Below are 22,362 nucleotides of genomic sequence, written 5' to 3'. Positions count from 1 at the left end.
GTGCTTTCTTGGGGGATACTAAAGTTTATGCTTCTAGCTACCAAACCTTTGAAGCACTAATGTTGAAAGTTGGCGCTCCAAGAATCACTGATGAAGCACTAACGATCGCACTAGAAAAGATAATTAGTGTTTCTGAATTTGGATAGAATTTGACGCAATGATTAAGGAATTCACTAGAAGAGATCATTAGTGGTTTTGAATTTGGCGGCAATGAAAATTTCCCCATATGTTTCTTTTGGGAGTTTCGTGATATTATTTGGCCATATTTACGCTAATAGCGAAGCACTAACGAAATTGTTAGTTTTCTTTTCTAGAAGCACTAACGATGCACTATCGACTGCACTTGGTTTAACTGTTAGTTATTTCTGGGGGTAACATGAAGTTGCCCCCATTTTTTTTGTTTTTTTGTTTTTTTGTTTCTAGATTCGAAACTATTCAAGCACTAATGTTGGGAGTTGATGTTCTAAGAAGCACTAAAGACACATTAACGATTGCACTAGAAGAGACCATTAGTGCCTATATCTATGGAAACTTCTCGTTTTTTTTTAACTGTTTGCTACATTGTTCTCACCTAACATTTGGGCGTTGCCACATTTTGCGCGGTTGCCAAATGCATGTTTCGTATTCACCAAACATTATTTTTTAGTTCCTAGTCAATATGTTTCTTCCAAATTGTTTAACAACCTAATGTGCCAGAGACAGAAGAATCCCGTATTTGAATTTAGGAGGAAAAATGACATCAGGTACAGTTTTTACATATAAGTCATAAATTTCATACATGACTGGCAGGAATAAAATAGATCATTATGTTCATATTAGAAGACATACTTTTAAAAGTAACTTGAACTGATAATTTTAGTTCCATTGACAATGTGTACGGCTGACGCACTTTGCAACTCCCTCGTAATGATTGCATTGGCATAACCACCAATGTTGTTACTATATTAAACTCTTGATCTAAACTTTTGGTAACTCGACTTCGTCTCTCCATATGCGATAAATGGTTCAACATGGATAAAGAAAAAGAAAAAAAGAACGACAAACAACATCGCAGAGCACTACAAAATAATATATTTTCTGCACTTTTGTCAGCACTCCAGAATATCAGATGAACGAATTACTTATAAAATTATCAGCGTACTTACTTCACTTTATGATAACCAGCTACATGATCATATAATGCTCTCAGAACAACTGTATCTTCTTCATAACGAGGAGTACGAAGATTATAAAATGCTTCTATTTTCCTGTTTTCCAATTTGAGCCTTACTTTTTGTTCTATATATTTCACATCTTTTCCCCATTCAAATCTGATTACTGCTTGGTTGTCGTTACCTGGCCTGATTATCTGAAAAAGTGAAACCACATTTTTTTCAAATTCAAACTAACTATTGCTGACAGCTATGTATCCACATATACGATTTTAGTATTATCTATCTATCAATCTATCTATCTAATTTCTCAATCATTTCAAGAAAAAGAACACTCAGACCATTCTTTTATATTCTAAAATGAAACAAAGAAAAAGGGAAATAAGGAAAAAATATTAATGTAACACACATTACAGAAAAATAACATCCTGGAATGTTTACGATTCTACCTGTGAGTGAAACCATAACGGAAAGTGTATGTGGCTTACGTGCCAATTTATATTGAACGTCCTGGAAATTTTATATCAGTATTATATATATATATATATATAGGGGTGGATAGAGGATATGATCAAGGGAGGGCTAAACCATATTTTGCCGTTTTACCCAGAATAAAGCAGGATTGAAGCACATTTTATCCAAGGTATACTTGAGCGTGAAGGGGAGGGCTATAGACCCTATAGCCCCCCTTTGGATTCGCCATTGTATATATATCTATATCTATATCTATCTATCTATCTCTCTATCTATCTATCTACCTATATATATATATATATATATATATATATATATATATATATATATATATATATATATATATAGCAACAGAGTACTTCAGTAAACGCATTTAGCGGCAATATATCAGTGCCATGCTCTGAAGGATTGACTGAAATAATACTCAGAAACTCGAAACACACGCACACATATACATTTCCCCCGTATATATATATATATATATATATATATATATATATACTATTTTTTTCGAGACAGATGGCACTGTAATAAATGCAAACTATGTTTTACTAAGGTTACCTCAATTGGGAGCACCACTTTCATTCCAGAATTAATTTGCAATAGACACTATAAATATTTTACCTCAATGTTTCTTCGACTCGTGGAAGGTGGTGTGAAAGATGACTCAGAATTCGGCGTGAATTGAGATAATTCAAATCTGTTTGTGTAATTAAGTGCAGCGAGCGGTAACAATCCTAATTTACTACCAATCGTTTTATCGGCTGCATTTCTCCGTAGTTGGAAAATTAGCGAAACTAGTTCAAAAACAACAAATGAACGCAGTTGGAAGCAAATTAACGTACTCAACGCATATTGTAAAAATATCCAAATTATTGTGTTGTCAGTAATGTAACTTACTGGTTGCCAAGAATTTACTTTTTGACAAATATCTTTACCTACTCGATGTGGGTTATGTTTGTTTCTTAGAAGTATTAGGTTTCATAAACCAACATTACTAATTGTGTGCAATTAGAAAATAACCTAGGCTTGACTCAAACTTTCATACCTGCCATTAAGCAATAAGTTCAACTTGGATAGTTTCCGTTGTCACAGCTATCTTTAATCTCATAACCTGGTATGACTACATGTAGTAAGTCTATCTCCTAATATGTCACTATTTACATACATTAATCTCTAGCTCACTTTCTAAGTCCATACTGCAGAATTAATGTAATTAAAAATCCTCAATTGGGCTGTAAACTGTAATTACTATAGCATCGGCTTCAACAATTGTCAGATATTCAATTCGGAACATATATTATAACCAAACATTTAATTCTTCTTCTTTCTTCTAGATGCATGTCCAAAATTCTATCGCGCTTTCGCCACCCATCTTTCTGATTCCCAACAACATCCCCCTTGTCTTTCTTTTTGTTGACGTCTGAGTTTAATTCCCAATAATTTTCATTATCATCTTCTTGTAATCTCTGTGTGTTTCCGGAAGTAGCTATCCTGTTACCATCCCTACTTGTTAACATTTGCTTATGCCCATTTAAGTACCGACCAAATCTCAATTTCTCTGTCTTGGTATTTATTAGTCTTCAAACTCACAAATTTTCCTTTGTTACACTAGCTAGGTTGTCTTTATCCTCTAAAGAAAATGGTTCCCTCCTGTACTCCAAAAGTAATTAATTTCTTATCCGTTCATTCTTTATCAGAACTTGGTTAATAAACTTGTTTTAACTTTTACATTTATGTTCCCCCTTTTTCACCTTCTGTACTACTGGAATGATTGTCTACTTTGTTTAGAAATCATCTTCCACTTTCAGGTAACAGAGTGGAAGTCTTCTCCTGTTGAAACACTAAGATCAAATAATGCAGTTTGACTTACCATAGACATCCCTTTACGGAAAGTATACAACCAATCTCACCCTATAATACTGTGATCCTAAATAAATAAATAAATAAATAAATAAATAGATTCTTGACGTACTTTGAATTCAAAATGACACTTCATTCCATCTGCTGTGACTGATGTTTTTAATTTTGCAAATAAGGTAATATTTCGTTCACCCCATTGCACCGTTTTCACTGGAGTTGGTTGTGATTTTATTGTATTAAGCACTTGTACATATGCTAAGATTGATATATCATACTATTGCAGTTCCCTTTGTGTTGTAAGTGTTGAGTTTATTCCATTACAACTTAATGTATCAACTGGCTCCCTATTATCTTCTTTATTTGACTGATTAACTGTGTGCTCGTGAATCGTATCTTGGAGACCCTATTGCTCCGATAGCACTGGCGCTTCTTTCTTTAGAGTTTCTGTTGTGAAGGCATTCAGATGAAATTCTTCTACTGGATGCAATGCATAATCATCATGCATAGAGCAAGTAAGCAAGTTATCAAAAGCATGTTCATAATCCCTGGATGTTGTTTGTTGTCCGTTATGAGAAATTTGATCAGTCTGTGGGAAATCATTTACTTGTTTTGTAACGTCAGTATGAGATTCGAATTTATTACTCCAACATACGGCAAAGTTGTTAGATCGTCTATATTTCCGACACGTAACTCCTTTTGCTGGGCAGTGGTGCCATTTATGACACCTTCCACAAGATTTACATGTAAGAAACTGCCGTTGATGATTCATTTTATAACTGCTATACGGTGTTCTGTTGTTACGCAGCTGATCTACTCGATTTTCTTGTCTGTAAAATATAGTAGCTTCTTTCTCCAACAACTCGAATTGATTGATGATACCAATAGCCACAGACATTGCAAGTCCGGTGTAGACAACAATTTCTTGCGCACAGATTCACTAACAACTCCGCGGACTATCTGGTCTCTCATAGAATCTTCTTGGAATGCACCAAAATTGCAAAGGTTAGCCTGTTTTTTTAGATTGAAAATGTAATATTATGTGGTTTGATCTATTTCTTGCTTTATAGAAAAAATTTTTTTACATTTAAACTATGTAATTGGTCGCCGTCTGATACTGTTTTATCACTAGATCATTTATTTGAAAATCAAGCTCCGGAACCAGTTTAGGTGCAGCTAATTACTTTAATGTTCTATACACCACATTTCCAATAACTGATATGAGAATAAGCATTTTCTTCGCTTCTATTACATCATTCGGAAAACAATACTGTTCAAATCTTTCAATGTATGTTTCAATATCTGTCTCTTCAGGATTTAAGGGATCAAAATTGTATAAGGTTAGACTTCGTTATTTCCTATAAAAAAGAAACAAGCAGCTTGTCGCCAATTACATTTTTTGGACAAATATTTTTACCGTGCTCGATGTGGGTTATGTTTGTTTCTTAGCGGTATTAGGCTTCATAAACCAACACTACTAATATAATGCGATAAGATAACGAAAAAAAAAACTTGATTCAATCTTAGTTACATACCATTAAGCAATAACTCCAACGTGGATAGTTCCCGTTCTCACAGTTATCTTTATTCTCATAACCTGGTATGACTGCATGCAGAAAGTCTATCCCCTAATATATCACTATTTACATACATTAATATGTAGCCCGCTTTCTACCTAGGTAAGTCCATGCTACGCAATCACTGTAATTAACAAATCCTCAATTGGGCTTTACAATTTAATTACCAAGCCATCCGCTTCAACAATTATCCGATATTCAATTCGATAAATATATTATAACCAAACATTTAACTCTTCTTCTTTTTCTTGGTACATGTCCTAAATTCTGTAGCACTTTCGGCCACACACCTTTCTGATTTTCAACAAATAAGACTCAAAGTACGGAAAGAAATACATGCCAAAATTAATACAAGATAAACAAATGAAGGTACAGATAAACAAAAGTCTTGAACAAATTTGGTCGATACCTTTTTCAATTAAAGAAATGAGTATCATATAAGAAAAGATATCGGAAAATTTGTAACCTACCGTAACTGTAGACTACAGAGGGATATAGCCGATATAATGCTTGAAAGATAACGATTATTATCACTGCACAGATATGATACAACGATGCTCCTTTTTAAAAAAGATTGAGATCGGTACATAGGAAAACCCCTTATTTTTTTGAATTTTCAAGAAATAAAATTTGATGCATTTTACTCAAATAATAACTCTGTAAATTTGGGTAGTCATGTTTATCCCTTCTATTTGTAAAAACGCTAAATATTAGTATTGTTACGTGACCGGTTGTTGACCTAAATTATTGTATCTGACCCAGGTTGATAAATATTCTCTAGGATTTGAATAAATACTTCTTTAAATTTGATTGGTCCTGCTTATTTTCCATTTATTCATACAAAATTGTTAAAAAATGTTTATTTATTTAACAATCTAAGTGCAACAGAGACGATCATCCCCAATTATAGGAGCTTTTACTACAGCTGATTTACAATTCTAACTTATCCTTAAACAAAAAGAGAAATACAAATAATATACACATAAAGAATTTTCCAAAAATGAAAAACTAATATTCATAAATATATAAATACAATTTTACATACACACATTTATATATTGTTTGATAAATAGTTTATATATACATCCCACACCTTTACATACATAAACATACGTTCCACACTATTTACATATTTACATGTCACACAGATTCATAAATTTGCAGCTACGTATTAGAATTAATTTATATTTTTAATGCGTTTTGCATAATACTATTGTACACTGCTCCACAAAACTTAAGCTACCCGACAAAACGTGGGATAAGTGACGTGTGGGCTGCATTAAACACTGGTAATATTCACGCACATATAAAGAGATGCATAATCAAGGCTAGAGTCCGCTATAGCTCGTGCTTAGCACCATCGCAACCGCAGTAAACAGATTTTGCCACCAAGCATACACGACAGCCCAATTGTGTCCGAGGGTGAAAGCAGTGAGTTGGTGGTTCCTGTGTGGGATATCAAGCATAGACACTTTACAATGGTTGGCATATGATATTTGAGTGACGTTCACCGCGGGTGAATAATTGGGCGATTGGAACTAGGCCGATCCAAAGTCGATGTGGCGCAGAAATTCAATCTTAACAAAAGTATTGTGGCAAGGCTGTGGAGTCGCTCCCAATATATATATACATTCAGCAGACATCATGAAGAAGGTCATCCAAAGAAGACGTCGGCCACCTATGGCCGGTTTCTTACAATTGCTGCCAGACGTGACCGTTGAGCGTCATGCTTCCAACTGACGAATGATTTGTTTCAAGTGACGGGACAACGTGTTAGTCGTGAAATAGTTCGTCGACGGCTCAATACAGCAGGGCTGCATGCCAGGAGGCCTGTGCTGTGTATGCCATTGAAATGGAGCACAAACGTGCGCGTTGCACATCGTGCTAGTAACACATTGAAAGGGGAAACACCAGTGGGCCGCGGATTATGTTTTCCGATGAGTCTCAATACAGCCTGAAGTCTGATTCTGATCGAACATTAGTGTGGAGAAAGCCAGGAACACACTATCACCCAAACTTCATAGTTGAACGGACGTTCTTTTGCGGTGATTCCATCTTGTGTATTGTGAGATAATGCTTAATGGGGAAACGGATCTCCATATTGTGGAACACTTCTCTTTGACTGCGCAACAGTATCGGATGAAATTCTCTATACACATGTGCACAACTTTCGGCGAGCATTTGGTCCAGATTTTCTGTTTATGGATGACAATGCTCACCCGGTCCTAGGTCATAACAACGCAAACAATAACAGGGATGGGCGCAAACCGCGTGTGTAAATACAGCGTGGAAAAAAACAGTGCATGGACAAAAACCGCGCAAGGACAAAAACAGCGCATGCAAATACCGCGTAGAAAATAACAGCGCATGAACAAAAACCGCGCAAGGACAAAAACAGCGCATGCAAATATCGCGCGAACAATAACAGCGCATGAACATATACCGAGCAAGGACAAAATAGCGCATGCAAATACCGCGTGGACAAAAACAGCGCATGGAAAACTCGCGCAAGGACAAAAACCGCCCAAAGACAAAAACCTCACAAAAACAAAAACCGCGCAAGGACAAAAACAGGGTAAGGACTAAAACAGGGCAAGGAAAAAACAGCGCATGCAAATACCGCGTGGAGAAAACAGCTGATGGATAGAAACCATAGATGAACGTTTTGCACTAAGCTGGCTCTCGCTCGCGCTCGCGCTCGCTTCTTTTAACTGGGCTCGCGCTCACTCGGGATCGCGATCGCTTGCCTCAATTGGGCTTGCGCTTCCATTGCTTCCCTCAATTGTTCGCATAATCACTCGCGCTCGAGGTCACTTGGGTTCGCACTCACCTCTCTGGACTGGGCTCGTAGTCACTCGAGCTTGCACTAACACGAACGGGTCAAGATATGAATTAGGTTGAGAATCACTGCCACAGACTGTTTAAAATTTTTAGACATCTTTAGGAAAGATGAGCCAGGAACAGTTACACAAGAAATCCCTTAAGTTTGACAACCCAAATGTTTTTACTGTGTTTCAGATTGCATAACTGACACGCACACTTCCTAGTTAAATATACATAAGGACAAAAACAGGGCATTGGCAAAAACCGCGCAACGACAAAAGCAGCGCATGAATACAAACCAAACAAGGAGAGAAACAACGCATGCAAATGCTGCGTGAGCGAAAAGACCTCATGGGCATTTTGCCATGGACCATTTTGCCATGGAGCTCACTCCTTTCAATTGGTCTCGCGCTCACTCTGGCTCGCGATCACTTACCTAAATGGAGATCGCGCTCACTTCTCTCCACTGGGCTCGTACTCACTCGAGCTTGAGTTCGCTCGAGCTTGCACACAGTATTCTTAACTGGGCTCGCGCTCATTTGAGCTCATGCTCATTTCTCTCAACTGAGCTAGCACTCACTCGCGCTCACACGAGCTTGCACTCAATTCTTTCGAGTGTGCTCCCGTTCACTAGGACTCGCGCTCGCTTCTCTCAACTGAGCTCGCACTCACTGAGGCTCACGCTATCATCTCTCAACTGGGCTCGCACTAGGGATCACTTCTCTCATGTTAGATCGTGCTCATTCGGGGTCCCGATCACTTCAAGAAACTGGGTTCGCACTCAATTCTCTCGAAAGGGCTCGATCTCACTAATCCTAAGTAGGGCCGCGTTCACTCGGACTCTCGCGCGCTTCTCTCAAAGGAGCTTGCGCTCACTGAGGCTCGCGATCACTTCTCAAAACTGGTCTCGCACTCATTCGTCTCGGATTCATTTCTAGCAACTGGGCTCGCGAACACTTACCTTAATTCAGCTCGCGATTCCGACCACTTTTCTGAACTGTTCTCACAATCACTCGCACTCGAGGTCACCTGGGCTCGCTCTCACCTCTCTCGACTGGATTCGCAGTCACTCGAGCTTGCACTAACAAGAACGGGTCAAGATATGAATTCGGTTGAGAACCATTGCCATAGACTGTTTAAAATTTTTATAGATATCTAAGACATGTGAGCCAGGAACAATTACAGAAGAAATCCCTTAAGTTTGACAACCCAAATGTCTTTACTGTGTTTCAGGTTACACAATTGACAGACACACTTCCTAGTTAAATATATACGATGACAGAAACCGCGCAACGACAAAAACAGCGCAACGACAAAACAGCGCGGTAAACAGTGCATGAACAAAAAAACCGCAAAGACAGAAACCGCACGCAAACCCTGCTTGAGCGAAAAGACCTCAGGGCATTTTGCCATGGACCATAGATGAACACTTTACATTAAGCTCGGTCGCGCTAGAGCTCACTCCTTTCAACTGGGCTCACGGTCACTCTGGCTCGCGATCACTTACCTCAATGGGGATCACGCTTGCTTCTCTTCACTGGGCTCGTACTCACTAGGGCTTGAATTCCAACGAGCTTCCACTCAGTATTATTAATTGGGCTCGCGCTCACTGGAGCTAGCGATAACTTCTCTTGACTTGGCTCAAGACCACTTCCTAAAACTGTGGTCGCGCTCACACGAGCTCCCACTCAATTCTGTTGGGTGGGATCGCGCTTAATATTCGTAACCAGGCTCACATTCACTCGGACTTGCGCTCACTTCTCTCAACTGAGCTCACACTGGAGATCACTTCTTTCATCCTAGCTTGCACTCACTCGGGGTCCCGATCACTTCCAGAAACTGGGATCGCACGCAATTCTCTCGAATGGGCTCGATCTCTCTAATCCTAAGTGGAGTCGCGTTCACTCGGATTCGCTCTCACTTCTCTCAACTGAGCTTACGCTCACTGAGGCTCGCGTTCACTTCTCACAACTGGGCTCACGCTCATTCGGTCTAGCATTCATTTATCTCGACTGGGCTCAAGCTCAGTCGGATTTACTTATTTCATTGATGCTCGGCCTAACTCACGCTCGAGCTCAATTATTCTGCCGGAGCACTCTAAGCACCAGTGCCGAGCTCAGGAGCGTCGAACTCGCTAGTTTGGACACCTTTGACAAAAGCAGCGTATGCATCGCTCGCAATGCACATCCTTTCCCAAAGGAAACATTAAGCCAATAGTTGTGAGACTAATCTAGCAAATTATACTAGCTCTTGCGCTGAACCCGACAATTGGCAGGATCGCGTTGACTTGCAATATTTCAGCCTTTACTACAGACTTCATTTACTGCTGATTACTGCCAGTCAGGACTATATTAACAAGTAACACTTCCCAATTGTAACACTAGAATTTTGATAATATTTGGCAGAAAAATACTACAAATAAAACAAACGAATACGTACTTATTTTATTCTCTGCGGAAAAACGATTTTATGAGGCAAATGCCACTACAAAATATTCTGGAAGCTGATGTTCTAAAGGCAAAAAGAAGTGGACCGAAGTGAACGAAATTGTGCACAGACATTCTAGACGTAGAAAGAGTGAATACGTGTTTCATATTTTCCTTAATAAAAATGGTTAGATGGCACGGAACCCTCCAAACCTTTGATCACGAAATATTAAAAGTGCTAATAACCGTATGTCAGGTGTGTAAAGGACATGAAGAACTTCAACGAAACTTTGTGTAAGGACAATAAGCAAAAATAAACGAATAATTAAAAAAAAACGGTTTTAGGGGGCAAAAGCTGCCGCAAAAAATTTTTGAAATTTGACGACCGAAAGGCAATATAAAGAGCACTAAAGTAAATGAAATTGTGCACATATATTGTAGACTTTAAATGAGGGAATATATGTTTCGCATTTTTCTGAAAGAAACGGTTAAATGGGGCACGAACCTTCTAAACCGTTGATTAGAAAACATCAACAGTGCAAATAAGTATACGTCAGAAGTTTCTAAAGGATATGGAGAATTGCAACAAATTTTCGTGTAGGGGCAATTCGCAAAACAAACGAAATGTGTTTTAATTTTTGCGAAATACATTGTTGGGGTCAATGCCCCTCCAAAAATATTAAAGTTTACCGTAATATTGCAGAAAGGAGTGGACCGAAGCAAATGAAATTGTGTGTAGATATTATATATGTAAAATAAGACTTATCGTCTTTCTCAAATGTCCCTATCCGATTTGATTCAAATTTGACACATCAACAGCAAGGAGGTAATAAATCGACACGTTTTTTGGTTTATGTGGAAAAACATTGTAAGGGTTAAAGGCACCTCCTGAAATACTATAAAATACGCTATACTGTTTGTGCTTACTGTTCATCTGTCAAATTTGAAGAAATCGGATGGAGACACTTGTAAAACACGAAAGGCTTTATTTTCCATATACAATTTTTATGCACAATTTCGTTCGTTTTGGTGCAATCCTACTGCTATCCAACTCCTCGGTTCACCGAACGGATTTGCTCAGAAAATACGAAACACGCATTCCCTCATCTTGCTTCTAAAATATCTGTGCACAATTTCATTCACTTCGGTCCACTTCCTTTCACCTTTCGGGCGTCAAATTCCAAAATATTTGGTGTGGTTTTGCCCCTCTAATACCGTTTTTCCGCAGAAATTAAAAAAAAAAAAACACGTATTCGTTTATTTCATGTGTAGTATCTACCTGCCAAACTTTATCAAAATTGGAGTGTTACGCTTGGGATGTGTTACTTGCTAGTCATGCGTTACGCAAAATGGGACAAATAGAGCATACAAGATGTGAATGCGAAGAAATAGGCACACGAGAACGACATGTATTATTATGTCCATTGCTGGAAGAACGGCCAGAGGGAAGAAAAATAAAAATTAAAGAAATAAACAAAATTATTGCTAATGAGGAGGACTATATAGGATATTAAGCAAAATAACAAATGACTAATCAGAAGTAAGAAGAGAATAATATACTAGGACAAATGATTAAAATTGTAAACAAAACGGAGAAACACCGAAATAGGAATGACATTTATAATAGTGTAGCTGAATGAATGGAAGAGTGGTTGTGAATCTTTCTGGGCCGGATGACTCCTACAGGAATTCGGCGTTCCGCATGTCCCAGAAAGAAACTTTACGGTTGCACTCGGTATATCCCCGGTTAAAACCGGATACGAACGCTGGATATATCGAGAGTGTGTTTGTGTGTCGGGAACGGTGTCGGAATGTGTGTTTTATGTAAATAGTAAATTTATAAATACATTCCTGGCGATGCATGTGCTGTTTTTGTCATAGGTGTCCAAACTCACGAGTATGGGCTCACGAGCACACTCGTGCTAAGCTGGGCTCGCGCTCAATATTTGAGCCCGAGTCCGAGCCTCAATTATATGCGTGAGTGCGAGTCCGAGTGAGAGTGAGGCCAGTCAAGAGAGGTAAATGCGAGCGCGAGCCCAGTTTCGTTAAGTGATTGCGAGCCCGAGTGATCGCGAGTCAAGTAGATAGAAGTAATCACTAGCGCGAGCTCAGTCGAGAAAAGTGAAAGCGAGTTCCAATGAGCGTGAACCTACTAAGAATTAGTGAGCGCAAGCCCATTCAATGGAATTGAGTTAGAGCTCTTTGATCGCATGCCCAGTTTGGGAAAATGATCGCGAGTCTAGTTGAGAGAAGTGATCGCGACCTATAGACCGGTTAAGGGAAGTGAGGACGAGCCCAAGTAAGTGCGAGCTCAGTTGAGAGACGTGAGCGCGATTTCTAGTGAACGCAAGCCCATTTAGAATTTGTGAGCGCAAGCCCAATTGAGCGTGAATCCGAGTGGACGCGAGCTGACTTAGGATTAGTGAGCACAAGCCTGAGTGAGTGCGAGCCTACTCGAGAAAATTGAGTGCGAGCCCGTATGAGCGAGTCCAGCTTGGGGAAGTGATCGCGATCCCAGTTGAGAGCAGTGATCGTGAGCTCGAGCCCGGTTGAGGGAGTGTGTGCAAGCTCGAGTGAGTACGAGCCCAACTGAGGTAAGTGATCTTGAGCCTCTGTGAGCGCGAGCCCAATTGAAAGAAGTTTGCTCGAGTGCAAGCGAGCCTAGTGCAAAATGTTCATCTGTGATTTTTGTCCACGCTGTATTTGCATGCGCTATTTTTGTCCTTGCGCTATTTCTGTCCTTGCGCGGTTTTTGTCCTTATATCTATTTAACTAGGAAGAGTGTGTGTGAATTATGCAACCCGAAACCCAGTAAAGACATTTGGGTTGTGAAACTTAAGCTGACTTCTGCTTAACTTTGTTGACTTCTGCTGTAACTGTTCCTGACTCATCATTCCTAAGAATGTCTATAAGAATTGTAAACAGTCTGTGTAAGTTGACTTGTAAGACAGAATGAGAGTAAGACTTGTATAGATCATATTTTTTCAAGCACCGAAGTTCACTGAATGTCACATCAGCTGTGCTACAAACAAGTATAACTTACCATTTTCTCACTAGTATAAATGTTCTCGTTGAAATGCAAAAGACGTAAATAACGTCATATGAAACAATAATTATAGATTATACTTTATTAAATGAAGAATTCAAAAAAAATGTAACTGGAATCAGGTGAAACAGAGTTATTGTGATGATAATGCCACTTTGAATTTCATCCGTCATGAAAAATTTTATAAGTAATTCACATATTAACAATAAAAATAAAAAAGTAAGTAGTAAATATCTGAAAATAAAACCATGGATAAAAAAAAAAGGGATTAGTCAACTCTATAAGAGAAAGAGAAAGATTAAGTCGTTTAGTCATAAAATAAACAAAACAATTAAGAATTTAAGGAATATTACAGAAGGTACAGAAATAAACTTACACAATTAATAAAAGAAGTTAAAACATGACTACTATAGAAAACAAATTATATTATATAATAAAAATGATAGTAAATTATGGAATGCAATAGCAGATATTATATATAAAAATGACAAAAATATGTAGAAATAAATGAACTAAACACTAAAAATGGTCTAGTAACGTATGAACGTGATCCAATGTTAACAGTTGAAACTTTTAATGCGCATTTTTCCAAGTGTTGGCAAAAAAAAAGTTAACAAAGAGGTTGATCAAAAAATAAATTTTAATTTGAATTCCCAAACTAAAGTACTAAACTTCATATTTTTCACTCCAATCACTGAACAGGAAATTGAACGCTTCATAAATGAATTATCATCAAAAACTTCATCTCGTATAGATGGATTATCAGCAAGTGTATTGAAACATACGAAATCAAATATATGAAAACCTTTGCAGTATATCTTTAACCTAAGTTTAGAAACAGGTGTATTTCCTGATGATTTTAAGACTGCTTTAATAAAACCTATATATAAAAGAGCTCAAAGGCTGACCTTAATAACTATGGACTTATATCATTCCTCAGTAACGGTGCTAAAATACTAGAAAAATGTATAAAGAGAAGATTAGTTAATTTTCTTGATCAAAATAAATTCTTTTCTTCAAATCAATATGGATTTCAAAAAGTTAAAAGTACATCAGATGCGCTGTACAATTTAACAGATTCTTTATAAAAATGTTGATAAAGCTGAAAAAGTAATTGCAGTTTTTTCTAGACCGACCTAAAACATTCGACACAATATCATACAAAATTATTTTAAATAAACTAGAAAGATGTAAAATAAGGGTTATATCGCTATCTTGGTTTAGCAGTTATTTGAAGGACAGAAAACAGGCCGTCCAAAAAATAGGTAAATTTCAAAGCAATTACTCATATGTAAAACAAGGAGTCCCACAAGGAACTTTATTATGTCCAATATTACTTTTAATTTATATAAATGATTTGTGTAATTTAAAAATGAGCGGGCATATACAATCATTTTCTGATGACACTTCTCTTATATTTACTGGTACATTATGAACAGGGGTATTCAAAAAAACTGAAACAGAAGTGAAGAAAGTAAAACAATGGCTTGATAACGATCAGTTAGTAATACCTAGGTAAATGCTGAAATAATAGATATAACTGGTGTTCGCCAACTTTAACAGGACGACCGGAAACATGTCACTAAAATTGCATTATTGTCAAAATACTGAAAAAATGTAACTGTACTCTTCTTATTAGTGAAACCAAAGTAAAAACTTAGGTATATTTATTGATAAGCATCTAAAATGGCCTTCTCACATTACACATATTGCCACAATATTAGGACAATTATTATATAAATTTGTTCCATTACGAAACATTGAAAGCATAAAAATATTACGTAATGTATATTATGCTCTTGTAAATAGTATACTTACATGTGGTATATTAATTTGGGGTGCTGCTTATCCTACTCATTTAAAACTTTTGACTGTTCAGCAAAATAATATTGTAAGAATATGTTTTAAAAAGGGACTTGAAAGTAGACTAGATAGACTCTATGTCCATATTTCAGTGTTAACACTTTCAAAATTATATTTGCAGAAGATATTAATATGTTAAAAAGGATATTAACAAATGGGATGTAATAAAACGTATGCATATAACCAGAAATATGACAAACAAAAATTTAGAAATTAAAGCAACGAGTAAATCTATAACTCAATATCCAACATACTACAGAGCTCCGAAGATCTATAACAAACCCCAACTCCGAATCAAAGAGGAGAGTAATTTCAAAGTTTATAAAAGGTTAATTTTACAGTGATTAAAAGATTCAAAAAGTATTTAAAAAACTATTGTTAGGTAAAAGTAAGAATAATAAACCTCACATGTTAAGGTAAGGAAATAAATAAATAAAACATGAGAATCAGGCTCACACACAAGCATTTGCTCATGTGAACCATTTTCTATCTTTTCTTTATTCCTTGCAGAAGAAATACAAAAATTTCGCTATATAGAAATAAGTGCATTGAATTATTATGCCCGACACCGGAAGATAGACATGACTTCTGAAACTCCAAAGTCCTGTCATGTATAAATGCCAAGTACGTTAAACTCTGTCAAGAAAGGGAATCTAGGAAGTCCGATTTCCTTTGGAGAAGTAATAGCACTTACAAGTAGGAAATTTGACTTGCTAATTTCAGTAGCAATTATTTTTTCCTTGTACTTTTATTTTATTCCATTAATATTTTGTACATTGTTATTTTTATAATTTAGTATGTTTATGTATTTTATGTATATTCTTTAATATTTTGGATACGTCCAATACATACATTTTCTTTTTTTAAAAAAAAAAATAAAAGTGGTTCTCAACATAACTCCTATCTTGACCCGCTCGTGTGAGTGCAAGCCCGAGTGATTACGAGCACAGTTGAGAGAGGTCGCGAGTGATTGCGAGAATAGTCGAGTGAAATGATCGGAAGCGCGAGCCGAATTGAGGTAAGTGATCGCGAGTCCGAGTGAGTACGAGCCCAGTTGAAAAGAATGAGCTCGAGCGCGAGCGAGCTTACTGTAAAATATTCATCTATGGTTTTTGTACATTGGCTGTTTTCGCTCACGAGGTATTTGCATGCGCTGTTTTTGTGCTTGCGCGGTTTTTGTCCATGCACTGTTTTGTCTTTATACTGTACCTATTTACCTCGGAAGAGTGTCTGCCAATTATGTAACATGAACCACAGTGAAGACATTTTGGTTGTCAAACTTAAAGTACTTCTATATGAAATCTATTATATAAATTTGTTCAATCACGATACATTGTATGCATAAAAATATTAGGTACTGTATATTATGCTCTTGTAAATAGGACACTTATATATGGTATATTACTTTGGGATTCTCTTTACCCTACTCATTTAAAACCTTTGATGGTTCAAGAAAATAATATTGTAAGAATATGTTTAAAAAAGGACTTGCCAGTATACTAGATTAGGGTTGCCAGGCCCTGTTTTCAACGATTGTATCAACTGTCCCGAAAAAGGCTTTCGGGACGCCTGTTTGTCCCGGTTTGGTTCTTCAGATTGAAAAAAAAAAATAACGTGCAAGCTCTCAGCTAAAAACGAAAGCTTTTCGGAAGATTTGTGTAGCCAATTAATTTTACTAAACAAACATCCAGGAATTTGAAATTCACATCCATTCTTTCGTGCTATAAGTTGTCTAGCTTCCAGAGGGGGAAAATGGATTTTTAAAAATATTCAAGAGGTATCGTATGTTATGGCAATAATTTCTTGAATATTTCTTTCAATAGAAAAAGAATGTATTTTTTCCGGTGACAGGCTTTAACTACTAGTTACAGGCTATTTTATACATCAATTGCCAGCGAAGAACCGCTTCATTACTGGAACTTTAGTAAACAATGGAAATACCTACTGCTCTCAGTCGCTGCATGTTAACCGCATTTAAACTATTTCGTCCTGCCTGCTGTCTTCTGAGGCACAATTTCACAACAGTGACGACGCCAACAACGGCGTCGTGATTGGGAGTTGTCGCTATTGACACGGTCATTAAAATTGTTTTGACATTTCTTCGGAAGTCCGATACGAATTGGCTATGCATAACGTAAGCGTTTGAAGTTGGAAATATAAAATCCACTTATTTTATTCCTATTTAATTAAATTATTCTATTTAAAATTTTACTACAGTTTTTCAAAATTCAAAAAGTTAGCAACACTCTTTTGCCCACCCACACTTTTTTCTTCCTTTTCAAACTGTGACGATTCGCCTATTCTCTTATTATGCCATTCATCAAACGCAATATATTGATCATTAGAGGCTTCACAGTAATGACTGTACCGTTCTCGCTAAAGAATATATAGAGCAGCTGCTTACACTCGATGGCCATATCTAGTTCTTTTAACATGAGAGGCTTTCAGGAGACATTCAGCTCTCCCTGATGTAGTGACTCAGCTTTGAATATTATTTGATCGCATTCCGATCCTTCTAACAAGTCACAATCGTACTCATGACATCCATTTCAATATGAAGCTCTCCCATCATTACCAAAATTTTGTCTTCTCCATACTCATCTAGATATTTCCATTGCACTTGTTTCATCAGGGCATACACTGGTTGATCACCTGTTATAACTGGTGTCTGGTGGGGTTAAGATGTGAAACTACTAATGAAACAATACCCATGGCATGTCGATCCATCGCTGGAGAATGAACGGCTTCCTCTAGCAAAGGTAAAGGTTGGGATTTTGGCATACTACGGTTCACATCTTTTGGAGTTGTAGGCTGCCCATGATATCGTCTCATCAGAGGATTCGGTTTCACCTGTAATTGCTGTGTACACAGAATCAAGTTAATCTGTTGATGTATTTATAGGACTCAAAGAAGCTGGGTAAATAGGGTTAACTGTTGAAATATATTGGATAAAATATGAAAGTAGGAACTGCAAGGACAGTGGTGTATGAGTCTAGAAGGTTCTTCTTTATTTTCCTGTCCATCTTCTCTGCACTAATACTGGGAAATCCGTAGTATGGCGATTGTAGGTTAGAATTAGCAAGGAAAGATGTTGAATAATTGAAATGCTTATACCATGGAAACTATCTGTTTCTGTTGAAGATGAAGGGTTGTGGTCAACACTGTCTATAGCAGCAGTGATGGAGACATCAGTGAGGAGGTTTGGAGGACACCAACTTCATAGTTTTCAAATAGTTCACAAATACTATTAGTTACTGTTTGCAGAAACCTGCTGTACTATGCTATGGGAAACACAAATTTCATGTTCAGAAGCATATATATAATGCCGCGTTTTCTATTCTTGACATGGAACATAAGACCTATGAACAAAAGGAGTGGCGTTTCTTGTTCGACATGGTGATACTGTGATTTTGTAACATGACGCCGTCTACTATTAATGCTGTTAAAACCAAATCAACTGTGTTATTGACAAGGCAGCTGACTTTTGGTTAATAAGGGTTTGGTCTTCACAATCAATGGAAGATCCTTCTACTAACATCACAAAGGACAGCAGCACTGCTGTTGGCACTGGTGTAACGGGAGTGAACTGGTTGGTAAATGAACCATCAAATTCGTGGAAATTGTTAAACATATGACCATGAAGGATATTTGGAAATGAAATGAAATTTTTGAGTTTTACGTCCCACGATTATGCCGGTTAGACTAAAGGAGACGGTGATGATGAGAGATGAGTGAAATGGTGGAATGATGAAAGTGGGAGGAAACGGGAGAACCCCGAGAAAACCCACGAGCACGGTGTTTGTCCACTAAAAAGTCCACACGGCGTGAGCTGGGATCGAACGAGCCAGAGACCCCAGGCACTGCAGATGAACGCTCTACCTCTGAGCCACCGCGGCCCCGAAGCAGGGTGCGAAATCCTGGGGGGATGAGGGGGAATTCCCCCTCACTTACTGTTTTTTTTTTTTTTTTTGAAAATAATCCCCGGACCACAAAGTTACTGGGGGGAAGAGAATATGCAGGTATTTGCCAGAAGTCATACAAATTTCTTGAAAATGTAACGTTAGTTTCCCTACAATATACTTTCAAAGGCACACGTACCACATTAATACAAGTTCTACACACTTATCAATATATTTGCAAATTTTTCAGTGGGAAAAGTATAATGAAAGTCATCGAAGTGCAGTTAACGTTAAGCAAAAATAAAAATGCAGTGAATAATTAAACTATGCTTTGATCTGGCAGCTCTGAAAACAAAATAGAGATGGGATCTGAAGTAGTTATTCTTTTTTATTCTTCTACAACTAAGATGATCATACTTGAGTGCGGTGTTATTGACTTCTTGAATGCAACAAAAATGAAACGTAGGAAGAGTGCTACGAATAATGCAATTACAAACTACTTCAACGTTAATTCTGAGTCAGACAATAAAGTTCGCAAACTAAATAGTGACAATTCGCATGTTACTAATCACGACCAAAAGCAGTGACGAATGCAGTAGTGGTGAAACGGGTAAAGCTGAAAAGAAATGTTTTAGTGCAAATGTGATGGAAGGTTCTAAAATACATTTGTCAGAGAGTTCGTGTGATAGAAGTGATAAAACAATATCAAGCAAATTGAACCAAAATGTAACATTGTTCACATCGAGAAAGCAGACGCAAAACCAATAGAAATGGAGATCTTTGAAACTTTCGCAAAGGATGGCATTGATTCTGATATTATTAAAGAGAAGTTTGTGGGTCTTGGATCAGATGGCGCATTGGTTTTCATAGGCATGATGCAGTTGCTGCTTGTTTTAGAAGAAATTTTGCTCCTCACTCAGTCAGCATGGCTCATTGGCTTGATTTAGTAACGGAAAAAGTTTTTGGAGTCATGAATGCAGTACACCACTTCGAAAATCTGCTTGACGAACTTTATAAAGTCTTCAGTAATCCTTCTGCATTTGCTCGCCAAGAAAACACTGCCAAAGTCATTGGCGAAGAAGGTGTTCTGAAAGTAAAGAAACTGTTTCGAATCCGTTGGATTTCCGGTGAAAAAGATGTGCTCTTAGCCGTATACAGAGACTATCCATCCATAGATAATTAGTTGTCTTCTGCCGAAGTGAGAAAAGAGTCTAGTGAACAAACGGTGGCAAAATTTGAAGTTCTGTATTGTAAGCTAACTTCAAGACAAACCATAGCTATGTTAGGGTTGCTTTTATACATTGCACATGTATTAACTACAGTCAGTACAACAATACAAAAACAATCTGTATTATGTCGAGAAATAGAAACTCAGCTACATACTGCCTGCACAACTCTTACTGAAATAAAAGAAAATGATGACATTTATCTCACGAATTGCAAAGAGAAGTATCTGTGTTATTGTATTGACAGTGACTTGACATCAATTCAATTCGAGCGAGTAAGATGTCAAATCTTACAATGGATTTTAGATGAACTACGAAGAAGATTTCCAGCAGATGAACTGATTTCCTGCTTCAAAGTATTTGATGAAACTTTAAGCTCAAAAAACCTTAGCCCATTGTTCGGCAATTCTGATGATTATAAGGCTGCTGAATTATTGAGTATAGATCCATCTATAGCTGTAATGGAATGGAGACATTTGAAATCTGGTCTCAAATCTATTGATGATCTTCCCGTATTTAAACTTGTGTTGTGGAAAATAAAATCAGTTCCATTGTCGACTGCAGAGTGTGAGCGTGGTTTCAGTGTTGCACATGACTTGAAAAGCTATGAAAGAAATCGATTAACAATAAATACATTAGAAGTCTTAATGTGGCCACCCTTGAATTTGTGGAATGCATTAAGTGGCACAGTCTTGACTTAAAGAGGGGCATCATATTGTAGACAGCATATATATACCACTATACAGACAATGAAGATGAGTATGAACATAATTTGTTTCTAAAAAGAGTATTAGCAGGTTACCGGTAGTCTCGTGTTTGTCAGATTTAACGAATAGCTGTAATTCTTATTTTTTTAATACAGCTTCTCATTTCGGTATTGTTCTAACTGATAACCTACCGAGTCCTAACCTAACCAGTATTCTTTTGACTTGTTGTTATATTAATAAAGGACATGAGCCAATAGACACGGATTTATATTTGAACAAAAATACTTAAAATGGCCAATCATTTTCAGGTGTAACACAAGATAATAACCTAGCCTTGTAGGTCACCAGCTACACCAGTACCATTATTTCTATTTTGATAGTTTATTAATGCAAGCTTGTAGAACACATTGTAGGTCAATAAAATAAAGCACAACGTTTTGGTTCAGAGTATACTTTTCTTGTAATGTTCAAGTTTTATTCAACACGGAATAGCATAATTAGAAATGAATGTGCCGGTAAGCTTAGGTTAGCTTATTTTCTTCATGATAGGTTACGATTTTGTGTACAGGTATTACGTTTAAAAGAACTTCCCCCTCACTTTGAATGAGATGATTTTGCACCCTGCCCCGAAGGATATTTGGAACTCGAGCCAAACACATGCCACAATTCATAGAGTTAAAAGAACAATAATTACGAATGAAATCTCCAACATCACCTTCAAGTTCTTGATGTGTTTGTAATTGAAGATTTCTAAGATATTCTGATTTGCTCGTTCGTTGTGTGATGAAACGCAAACATGTGAACTAAAATCGACGAGAAAAGTATATATATATTAAAATTTCTCCATGACGATATTTTACGAATATGAATCTAGTATAATGACTTGTAGCACTTGTGGTTCCGGATCCAACGGTGCATGGATCAAGTATATCAGGTCACTATTGTCTGCTTTATGCACATTTGAAGTATTTAAAATGTTTGCACTTTCAGGGCTTTTACCTTATTTTTACGTCAAGTACTAAAAATGATTATGTCAGGAAGTAATAAAGTCTAACGACCTATTTGGTCTTGTTAGAAAGATTGTTTTACAAGCTATAATAATTGTAATGGTTGTTTACACCAATGTGAACCCGTTGTGTGTTGAAATACAAAAACATGAAGTAAAATGTATGTAAAAAATGAAAATATTCAAATTTCTCCATGAAGATATTATTTTACGATTGTGACCTCGATGTAATGATTTATAGAGCTTGTGATTCCGGTTCCAACGGTGCATGAATCAAGTCAGTAGAGTAAATAGTTTTTTTTTT

The 22,362-nt window shown here is 37.1% G+C and overlaps 1 protein-coding gene across 2 annotated transcripts in view; it reads right to left on the bottom strand.

Annotated features, from left to right (window-relative positions):
* The window catches only part of Apoltp (Apolipoprotein lipid transfer particle), a 6,186,292-nt gene that overhangs the window by 1,898,432 nt on the left and 4,265,498 nt on the right, over positions 1-22,362 (bottom strand). For both annotated transcript variants that reach the window (XM_081762641.1, XM_081762640.1), the window contains exon 44: positions 1,146-1,348. In XM_081762641.1, the coding sequence (XP_081618767.1) occupies positions 1,146-1,348 (203 nt within the window). The remainder of the gene's footprint in view (positions 1-1,145; positions 1,349-22,362) is intronic.

This window comes from Thermobia domestica, chromosome 6 (genome assembly GCF_964235325.1).
Source record: "Thermobia domestica chromosome 6, izTheDome1.hap1.1, whole genome shotgun sequence".
NCBI lineage: Eukaryota > Metazoa > Arthropoda > Insecta > Zygentoma > Lepismatidae > Thermobia > Thermobia domestica.
The sequence above is the reverse complement of the archived record's forward strand: the minus strand, read 5'-3'. Positions and strand labels throughout refer to the sequence as shown.